This window comes from Macadamia integrifolia, unplaced genomic scaffold (genome assembly GCF_013358625.1).
Source record: "Macadamia integrifolia cultivar HAES 741 unplaced genomic scaffold, SCU_Mint_v3 scaffold2980, whole genome shotgun sequence".
In the NCBI taxonomy this organism is placed as follows: domain Eukaryota; kingdom Viridiplantae; phylum Streptophyta; class Magnoliopsida; order Proteales; family Proteaceae; genus Macadamia; species Macadamia integrifolia.
In genome coordinates this window covers 25,270-36,308 of record NW_024869108.1, presented here as the reverse complement: position 1 = coordinate 36,308, position 11,039 = coordinate 25,270, and the positions used below count along the sequence as shown (strand labels likewise).

At 42.8% G+C, this 11,039-nt stretch overlaps 1 protein-coding gene across 1 annotated transcript; it reads left to right on the top strand.

Moving 5' to 3' along the window:
- Positions 1-5,214: 5,214 nt before the first annotated feature.
- Positions 5,215-6,935, top strand: LOC122067574. Its single transcript, XM_042631403.1, has 3 exons — positions 5,215-5,762; positions 5,880-6,158; positions 6,755-6,935. Exons 1-3 carry the CDS (start codon positions 5,215-5,217, stop codon positions 6,933-6,935), a joined length of 1,008 nt encoding a protein of 335 aa, XP_042487337.1.
- Positions 6,936-11,039: the final 4,104 nt, after the last annotated feature.

Here is an 11,039-nt window from a genome sequence, read left to right as displayed (position 1 = left end):
TTTTTTTTTTCTTTTAAATGAAAAAGTGAATTTAGTTGTTATCTATATCTTCGTAATCAACTTTTTTGGACTTGTAAATACCCTTTCTTGGGTTCATAGGGGCTTTGGCCATTCGATTTAGATCTTCTCCAGCCGAGGTTGGCTAGAGAGGGACTAGCAAGACACAAAACAGGAGAGAGAAAGTGAAACTCCCTATTTCCCTCTCCTATTTTGCGTCTTGCTGATCCCTCTCCTGCCACCGCCTCGCCTGGAGAGGGACTGAATCCTTGGTCGTTGGAGTAAAGTGAATTTCGTTATGGGTACAATTGAGATGCCTTGAGGAAGGGCACAACCATTACCCAACCTTACTTGTATAGTGAGGCCCACCAAGAAGAATATTTATTGAAACGGTCATACAAAAGAAGTTCAACATTTTCATACTCAATTCTCATCAGTTGCAGGGTTTGGTGGCCCAAAATTGACTTGGCTTCGCCAAAAGGCCTCCTCTCATCAAGCCCGGCTCGCAAGGCGTCCCTCTCGCAGTAGGGTTTCAAACCTCGTCTCACTCTTGTGACATGCTATGTTTTCCCTCTCCATTCCCAAGTCAAGGGTGAGTCCCATGCTTTTGTGGATCGCGGTCTCACGCATTAATCCCTACATGTGCCCATAGCCCTTGATTAACACTTTTCTCCATCGCCAAAATATGACATGTGGCAAATCAGGTAAAGCCCAAATTTGTGGGCCGAAAGGGTGAAGGTCTCTTCCTTCAGTCAAGTTTGGGGCTATAGGATTTGACCTGGTTGCAATATAAGGCTTTAAATGTGCATGGAAAGCAAGACTTTTGTGGAAATAGAAAAAAAAACATATAAATAGATACAAATAAAAAAGAAAATTCCAAAAAAAATAGGTGTATGATACAAAAAGGTCTCACGCACCTGCAGGAGCCGCACTTCCTCATATTAAATTACCTCCATCATTCTCCTCAAGATTTTGAATACTACAACTGCCCCTCGAACGTTCTTTCTTCTCTCCCCCTTCCCCCCTACCTCTGCTATTAGCCAACCAAAGCAATATTCCAAAGAGAAAAATGCACGGATAAAAGATAATAATAATATCAGCTACTGGGCACAAAGTTGTAGGCTCTAGTGATTTTGATATCCACAGGCACCGTCTATCAAGCAATTGGTGGACGATTCACAGAGGGGGACTGAATTACGACCAAAGGGAATCTTATCTCCTCACAAATCGTATGCTGTAACTTTCAGTACTTAGTTATTATTAAGGCTGTTAATCGATTCGGTTTTGGTTCTTCAGTATAGTTTCGACTTAGTTCAAGATAAAAATATAAAATCAAAACCGAATTGAACGGAGAAGAGAAACACACTTTAGAAATCAAAACCAAACTGACTTGATTCGGTTCAATTTGATTTGATTGTAAATGGTTTGTTTTGGTTCTAAGTTGACACACTTAGTTATTATATGATTGAGTTGAAGACATTAAAATTTTCTGATGGAGGATTTAACAGTACCTTTTGTTTGATTGTAGGGGTTGTTGTAATCGTAAAGTTTGACAACACCAGAGGTTGGGTTTTCTCCACAATTTCTAGTCATGTATACCATTAATGATTAAGTTCTTGAAGCTTTTCTTTGACTGCCACTATTGAGCTGTACACAAAGACCTCTCACCAAATAAGAATAGAAAATAGGATTTATGAGAGGTAATTTTGGCATTTAAAAATGGACTGAATTTTCTTTCAGCCACAATGAATGAGAATTCATTCACTGGGGGGGGGGGGGTTCAGATGCGCTTGAAGATATTGGGATGGTATTTTGGGTAGCATAGTAAAACCCTATAGGGGTTTGTGAACCATAGGATGGAGTGGTGAACGTATCAGCCCAGTGGAGGAAAACTCTCTTTAAAAATTTGAATGTTGAAGGGCAGTTGGAAGTTTTCTTTGATGTCACTCACAAAAGAGAAGTTTTTCACTTTTTCATAGGGAAAATTAGGAAATTTTACGATTTAGCAGTTTAGGGAATTTATGAAAACTTCCCCCTTTTTATTTTTTGGTACTACAAAAATTTTCCTTCTATATAAATTCAAGCACCCCCTCTCCATGCAATAAACCCAATTCATTCCTGCAAAGGCAAAGACCAACTCATTCCATTCTTTGTTTCAGTTCCACCATGACACATTCCATTTTGTTGCTTGGACTTCTAATAGTACCATACTTTAGTGTAAGAAAAATGATGCTTTTCCATTATCCATTCATTTCAACTTGGTTATTTCTGGTTCCTATTTTATCTTTCTTATTTGATTGGTATTTTCTCTCTATGATATTGTAGGGTTCTCAAGCTGAAAATGCCTTCTTACAATACAGGTAAGAGCATATTGGTGGCTGGATGGAGATGGAGAACACAGGAGAGAGAAGCTTTGAGAGGGATGGGGGGATTTGCGATCGACCACCAGATAGAGGGAAGCAACGGAGGATTACTAATTTTTGGAGACCGGAGCACTACTCTCTGCCTCCACTGGTTTCTGAAACTGACAATGTCGTCTCTGGTGGATTAGCTGAAAAGAATCACCCTACGGAGGAGGTGATCAATGGAGGAAGCAAACAATCTTACGCAGCTGCAGCAAAGAAAACTATGCCGAACATAGATGATCTTCCGGATCCGATACATGATGGAACCCTTACAAAGATCATTATTCCTCAGGAGGCGTACGAAGATAAATTACAATCATTCTCTTACGCTTTGATTGGGCGGGTTAATTTTCTCTTTGTCTCAATGGATGAAGTGAGGACTGATGCAAAAAATGTCTGGAATTTGAAGGGTATGGTGAACCTTGCGCCATTGGGTAAAGGATTCATTCTTTTCCGATTTGAAATTGAGGGAGACATCACCTCAATGTGGAAAAGAGGTCCTGTCAAAGTCAAAGGGCAAGTCATTAGATTCCAACGATGGCAGCCGGAGTTTAGTATTCATGAGGACCCTATTCATACCAAGCTGGTGTGGATACGATATCCAGAACTTCCCATGGAGTATTGGCACGAGAAAATTCTTTTCTCCATGGCCAAAGCCTCAGGAAGGCCAGTGGAGGTGGATCGTAGGACGCTGCATGGTATTATGGGGAGCTATGCTAGGGTGCTGGTGGAAGTGCCGATGAGTGGCACCAGAGTGGAGGAAATCCAGGTCGAAAGGAAACAGCCGGGCAAGGAGGTTTATTTTTGGTTCAAACAATGGATTGTGTATGAAGATGGTATAGTGGATGCATTATTTGTAAAAAGTTGGGGCATGCTGCCGAGCAATGCAGAGCCAAGAAGAATCAAAACCGAACTCATGCAGACATGGATGACGTTGAACGCCACTCTACTGGACACTTGCAGGCGGTGGAGGTAGAGGGTGGTGCGGACATGGCTTCCGGCAAGATCCATCGCAATCCTCCTCATATGGAAGGAGAAAAAAGATCCTCTCTCCCTAAAGATATTTCCCCCTTTAGAGATAATATGCCAACGGTGGAGGATCTGTCAAATATAGAAGGTTCTCCTGAGAACGTTTTGAATGAATACAACCTGGAAATCTGTCTACATGATCCATGCACTCAAGAAAGGAATACCCATGAACCGACAATGGTGGGCATCCGACCCAGGAGAGTCAGGAAATTACTCTTCAGAAAAAGAGTCGCTGGAATCTGTGCAAGGCAGAAAAGACATGAAAGAGGATGAATCCGTTTCTGGACTTGGAGTGACTGAGGCAGAAGGTGTTCACACTGCTAGAACTCTTCGCCCTTGCAAGAGTAAAGTGATATATAATGGTGGTCGTGGAGGCCGATAGCAGGCTAGAGGAGGAAGGAGTGGCCGAGGGCAGGAATGGGGCGGCTCTGAGCACGTGATTACAGAAATATCTCCGTCTGGTCTGGACGCAGGCAGGATAATTGTTCACCACCAGGAAGTCGCAGAGCTTGACCATGATCTCACAAGAGCTGATGATGATGCTAGACAAAAAGGAAAAGCTAATTCAGCGACAGGGTAGGCCTTGAGGTCTGACCGCCAGGCTGATACCAGGAAGTAATTTATGAAGATTCTCTTTTGGAATATAAGAGGAATAAAGAAGGCGGTCGGCAAGCGCGCCTTAAGAGATTTAGTTAAGCAGAAGGACCCAGACCTTCTTCGTATCGCCGAGCCAATGGTCTCTGTGAGTGATTTTCCAAACTTATTTTTTAATAAGTTGGGCTTTTTCAATAAATTTATTTTTAACAATAGAACAGGGAGAATTTCAAATTTATGGATTATGTGGAAAAGAAATCTGGGTTGTCCGGTGGTGATCTCAGAATCCTCTCAGCATATTACGGTTGCTCTGACTTGGGACCTCACCCAAATGCAAGTCTCCTTCATCCATGCTAGCAGTTTTAGGGCGAAGAGAAGAGATCTTTGGTTGGACTTGGCTGCGGATATTCCTACCACTCCCACTCCGTGGGCAATGGTTGGTGACTTTAATGCTACCCTTCAGTCTCATGAAAAGAAGGGCCCAGGAAACTTCAGCATGGGGTCAGCTGTGGAGTACAGTGCTATGGTGGACTCTTGCTTCATGTCGCAGTTGCCTTCGAGTGGGAGAAAATTTACATGGAGTAACAATCGAAAAACTGGTAATGTGTCTGTAGTGCTTGACAGAAGCTTTTGCAATGAGCAATGGCTGACCATTTTCCAAAACTCCTCTCAAGTGGTTTTGCCTAGAATAGCTTCAGATCATGGACCGATTCTGATGACTGCAATTGCTAGTCAGCGCCACTTAAACTGTCCATTACGGTTCCATTAGTTTTGGATGGACCATGAGGAATTTAATAATGTGGTGGCATCGTCTTGGTCTAAATCGATTGTGGGACCCCCTATTGCTGTTCTCACTTCCAAATTGAAGCGGCTGAAAGGGGTTTTGAAGACCTGGGCGAGATCAGCCTTCCCTCACATTGATAGAGAGCTTGAGAACGCGAAGACGGCCCTAAACCAAATTCATGACCAGATTGCGAGAGAAGGGATGAACGACCATTTGTTTGCCTTGGAAGCTAATGCGAAGATCGGCTTGGTGAAGGCCTTGGAAAATCATGAAAAAATCTAGGCTAAAAAGGTGAGAATTGGATGGCTGAAAGTTGGTGATCGAACCTCCAAATATTTTCACCTTTCTGTCAAAATGAGAAGAAACAAAAATACAATCAGAGCACTCAAAAGGCTGGACGGTACCATGGTGGAAGGGCAAAATCAGATAGGGGAGTATATTGTAGATTTTTTTGAGCGCTTTCATAAAGAAGCTCCCACAGAGACCCATGTAGAATTACTGGATAATATCCTGAAAGTCATTAACCAAATGGACTGTTATAGGTTGGATTCCCTCCCTGGAAATGAAGAAATAAGGACGGCAGTGTGGGAGTTGGACCCGGATAGCTCGCCGGGCCTTGATGGATTCTCTGGTGCCTTTTTTCACAAGTGCTGGTCCTTAGTGGAAGTGGAAGTGTGCAATGCGGTTAGACAATTTTTTAGCACTGGATACATGCCCTACGGGGTCAATAATAATTTCTTGGTCCTTATTCCAAAGGTGGAGGGAGCAAACACACTGGATAGATTTCGCCCTCTCTGCATGGGCAATTTCTTTTGCAAAATTATTTCCAAAGTTATGGCAATGCGACTGGAACCTCTCCTTCCTCGGCTGATTTCAAAAGAGCAGGGTGCATTTCAGAAGGGGAAGTTGATTCATGATAATATCTCTATGGCCTCTGAGTTAGCAAACTTAATGTTTTCAGTGACCAGAGGTGGGGGTCTTGGCCTGAAAATTGATATCAGGAAGGCTTACGATACTATTTCTTAGTCTTTCATTTTTCAAGTTTTGAGTAAATTTGGTTTCTCCAATAGTTGGATCAACTGGCTGCATCAACTTCTGATATCGTCAAAAATATCTATTCTTGTGAACGGAGGTCCTCAGGGTTACTTCAAGGTGGAGCGCGGGCTAAGACAAGGTGATCCTATATCTCCTATACTATTTATTATAGCCGAAGAAGTTCTATCCAGAGGGCTGTCAAGTTTGGTTCAGTGCAAGGAGCTACAGGCAATCCATGGCCCAAGAGGCGCTGCCACTCCTGGGCATATCCTATTCGTGGATGATATCTTCATATTCACCAACGCCTCCTTGAGGTATGTTCGGACCCTAAAAAAATTCTTGATGAAGTACCAACAATTTTCAGGCTAGTGCATTAGCCTAGAGAAAAGTAAACTCTTCCTCGGGAAGATTGCTCCAGATCGAAAGCAGATCATTGCTGATACCCTCGGAATTCAGATCTATAACTTCCCGACTCGATACTTGGGTGTTGAAATATTTAAGGGAAGAGTGAAGAAAGAGGCCCTTCTGCCAGTGATGGACAAGGTGAAGGGGCACCTAGCGGGTTGGAAAGGCAACCTATTATCTTTGGCAGGAAGAACAGAATTGGTTAGATCGGTCATTGCAGGTATCCCTAACCATAGTTTTGCTATTTATTGGTGGCCAACTTCCCTGTTAGCAACAATGGAACGGTGGATGAGGAATTTTATCTTGATGGGTGAGATAGAATCTGCAAAAAAAATTACAGTAAAATGGGACACCTTTGTAAGCCTAAAGGGGAAGGAGGCTTAGGTATCAGGAGGCTCAGAGACACAAACAAAGCAATGCTATGCAAACTAGTATGAAGAAGCAAGCATGAGAAGTCGGTGGCCAGTTCTTTCCTTAAGGCTCGATTTATTAAAAATGATGGCAGCCTCAAAAAATGCGTTTCATCTTCCATTGTATCGGGGGTTAAAAAGGTCTGGAGCTTTGTGGAAGAGAATCAAAGATGGATTATCGGGAATGGTAATCTTGTAAATTTTTCGAAGGACAAATGGTGGGGGCCAAAATCAGTGCTTGAGGAGCTTCAGATAATGGATTTGACTGCTCTTTGATTTAATGATAAGGTGGGTGACTTTATTAGTGGTGGAGAATAGGTGATCCCTGAGGTGAGATCGGTGGAGCTCATTAGAATATTTGATAAAATTAAGAGGATTAAAATCCCCTCAGGTGACTTAGTGGATACCTGTTGTTGGTCATTGTTGACTCTGGGGTCTTTCTCTACCTCTTTGGCATGGGAGGGTATCAGAAGGATGGCTAGCAAGGTCCCTTGGTACTCTCTAGTTTGGCGAAAGGCCTGCCTCCTAGGATCTCTACCTTAGGATGGCGTCTAGCTCATGACAAACTCCTAACGGATGAGCAAATCAGACATAAGGGGATCCATCTTGCTTCTAGGTGTGCTCTCTGAAACCAAGCTGAAGAAAATATTAATCATATCTTCCTCACATTCCCTTTCATGACCAAAGTTTGGAAAACATTAGTTGAGTGCTTTGAGGTTAAGTGGCAACAGCACTAGTCAGTTGACAACCTGGTTTGATGGTGGAAGGCAAAGGCTAGAGTTATAAACCTTAAAACTCCCTGGATGATGGGTTTTTCCATTATTGCAGCAAACATTTGGTGGGAAAGGAACAGACGTCGGCATGATAATGAGTACAGAGCTACGATGCAAATTTTTGAATATAGTCGTCATGAGCTTGGCTCTTGCGTAGGGAAGCTGATGGGGGAGGTGAAAGCTCTAATTGATGTTAATTTCTGTAGTAAACTGGGTTTGACAGTGGGGTCTCACAAGCATGCTCACCCCCTCGAAGTTCATTGGTGTAAGCCCCAACCAAACTGGCTAAAGGTTAATGTGGATGGCAGCTCTCTGGGAAATCCAGGAAGGGCAGGAGCAGGAGGGATTGTTCGAGATAATGATGGCCAGGTGTGTGACTCATTCAGCATTTTTTTGGGAGTAAAAAAGTCTTATGAAGCAGAGGTTGAGGCAGTCATAGAAGGTATTATGATGGCTAAGGCGATGGGTGCAAGGGGCATGTGGATAGAATCTGACTCGGCAGTGGTTGTTTTGGCGATCCAAAGGAACCATATACCGTGGTTTATCCTCCAAAGATGGTTGGATGCTATCCCTTTCCTGTAATCAATCCCTTGGAAGATATCCCATTGCTTTCATGAAGCAAATCCAATTGCAGATTTTCTGGCAAAAAAGGCTTCAAAATCTGGGAACTCAGAATTCTCGGTGTCTTTCCCAAGACATGTTGCTGATTATGTAGAAAATGATATCCTGGGCAGGCATAGCTTTAGATTCTCCTAGGGTGATGCTTTCTTTCTCTGCTGATGGCCATGCTGAAGGTGGAGTTTGTTAGCAGCTCTAGGGGTCTCTGCTCTGTCCCTGTTTCCTCTTTATGATGTACTCCTTTTTTCTTCTTAATATATTCATCCTTTAGCAAAAAAAAAAAAAAAAAGAGCATATTGGTCTTTCATCCCCTCCACACTGGTTTTTTTTTTCTCTAAAGATGCATTATATTAAAAAGAAAAATAGGATGAGATACAATCAACAAAGAAAAATGAAACTCAAGCGAGCATCGCAATCCCAGCCCCCACCTTCGGCATTGCCATCAGCAAGGAAAAGGAAGCAAACTAACAAAATCTAAAATTTGGGCAGCCTTCAGCATCTCTTCTGATCAAATCTTTTATATGATCAGCAAAAATGATATTAGTGTCTGAGATCCCCGTCTTTGCTGCATCTTTAGCCAGATAATTGGCTATCGAGTTTGCCTCCCTGAAGTTGTGAGTATTTTCCATGAAATTTCCTCCAAGAAAGGTTGAAGGAAGATCCATCTCTGAATGGCAAACCATGGGATTTTCTTTTTCAGGAAGGATATCGCAACTGCACTGGAATCCGTCTCCACCCACAAGCGAGTAATTCCCATTTCTCGAGCACGCATCAGACCCACCATTAGCCCTTCCACCTCCGTTTGGAAAACCTTTGAGACCCCCATAAAAATTTTATAGGAGTCCTGAACATCTCCCATATGATTGCGAAAAAGCCCACCAGCTCCTGCACGACCAGGATTGCCCATAGAGCTTCCATCAAAGTTCAGTTTGATCCAGTTTACCTAAGGCTTGCACCAATAGACCTCTAAGATGGGCAGAGTTGGCTTATTCTGAATCAATAAGCCAAGCTTTCTGTAGCAAATGACATCAGCGGCAGTTTTCACCTCTCCTTTGGTGCTAGGCTTGGAGGATTTAATATCCTCAAGAATCATTTGCTTGATGAAGTTTATTGACCTCATCTTGCCTTCGTGCCTTCTATTGTTTCTTTCGCGCCAAATGTGGTCAGCCACATTAATTAACCCCAGAGCCCACGCCTCTTTGCAGCAAACAATATTAAGCTTCCTTTTCCACCATTGGAGAAAATCAGCCATGGAGTCTGATTTCATCCAAACGACATTGAAGCAGCCACTGAAGAATAGCCATAATTCCTCTCCGAAGGAGCATTGAAGGAAAATGTGATCCATAGACTCAGCCTCCACGCCACACAAGCTGCATCTTGGCACCAAAGCAATGCCCCTTTTTTAAACGGCTTCATCCATTGGTAGTTTTCCATGTGCCATCCTCCACCCAAAAATGGATGCTCTTGGCTATAATTTTTTATTCCAGATCAGAGTAGCCCATGGAACTTTAGGACTGGTGCTCCTGATACCATTCCAGGCAGAGTTAGAGCTAAAACTTCCGTCAGAAGACAAACTCCATAAGCACATATCCTCACAGGCATATGAAGGAATTTTGATATCTCGGATCTTCTCAAATATGCTTTGCAATAAGGGTGATCTGACATTAGGCAATTTCCAATGGTGATTTTCAATAAAGTCACTAACCTTGCCCTTAAAGGGGGGACCAGGACCATCCTCGAGATCGACCATTCCCAGGATGGATTTATTTCCCAACCAGTTATCAGTCTAGAATTTTATATTTTCGCCATTTCCGATCAGCCAAGCTTCTTTTGAGGACATAAAATCCCACATCTTTCTAAATCCTGGCCAAATAGAGGAGGGCTTATAGCTTGATTTGAAAGATCCATCGCTCCTAAGAAATCTCGAACTTAGGAAGTTTCAGGCTGTAGATTTCTCATGTCTTACCCTCCAGACCATATTGCATAGCATTGCTTTATTTATGTCCCTGAGCCTACGCAAGCCCAACCCTCCTTCATCCTTGGGCCTACAACACACATCCCATCGGACTGTGATATTTTTTGCAGAATCAACCTCACCAATCCAGATGAAGTTCTTTATCCACCTTTCCATGATAGCAATAAGGGTTGATGGCCACCAATAGACTGCAGAGCTATGATTCATTATTCCCAAAATGACAGACCGGACCAATTCTACTCTTCCAGCCATTGACATAATTTTTCCTTTCCACCCAGCCAACCGACCTTTAACTCTGTCCATAATAGGGAGAAGAGACTCCTTCCTTATCCTTCCCTTAAAAATTTCAACACCCAAATAGCGGGTGGGGAAATTACAGATGGGAATACCAAGCTCTTCAACAATGCTCTGCTTCCTGTGAGTAGCCACTGATCCCAGGAATAACTTTCTTTTTTCTAAATTTATTTTCTGTCTCGAGAAGCACTAGTATTTAGAAAGAAAGGTGTTGAGGTGTTTAATGTACTTGATGGAAGCATTTGAGAAGATGAAAACATCATCAGCAAAAAGGATGTGGGTAGGGGTAATAGCACCACGAGGACCTGTGAGAGCCTTAACGCTCGTAGAAGCTACCAGCTCAGATAGAACTCTCTGCACAGAACTTCTTCGGCAATAATAAATAGCATAGGGGAGATCGGATCACCTTGCCGTAGACCCCTCTCAAAGCCAAAGTACCCAACCGGGCCACCGTTAAGAAGAACTGAGATCCTGGCAGATGCAAGAATCTGATAGATCCAAGAGATCCACTTTTCCTAAAAACCAAATCTTCTCAAGACATAGAAGATAAAATTCCATGAAATGGAGTCGAATGCCTTCTGAATGTCTATTTTTAGACCCATACCTCCTCCTCTGGTAGATGCAAACATCATATTGGCTAGCTCGGAGGCCAAAGAAATATTTGAGTGAATGATCTTTCCCTTCTGGAAGGCCCCTTGTTCCTCATAAATTAATTTAGGG

Excerpts from the sequence above, each read along its gene's own strand:
- LOC122067574 (XM_042631403.1), top strand. The coding sequence starts at position 5,215 with ATGGTGGAAGGGCAAAATCAGATAGGGGAGTATATTGTAGATTTTTTT. Across the intron at positions 5,763-5,879 it reads TCTGAGTTAGCAAACTTAAT|TTGGATCAACTGGCTGCATC; the intron begins GTTTTCAGTGAC and ends TTTCTCCAATAG. Across the intron at positions 6,159-6,754 it reads TTCACCAACGCCTCCTTGAG|CCTCAAAAAATGCGTTTCAT; the intron begins GTATGTTCGGAC and ends AAATGATGGCAG.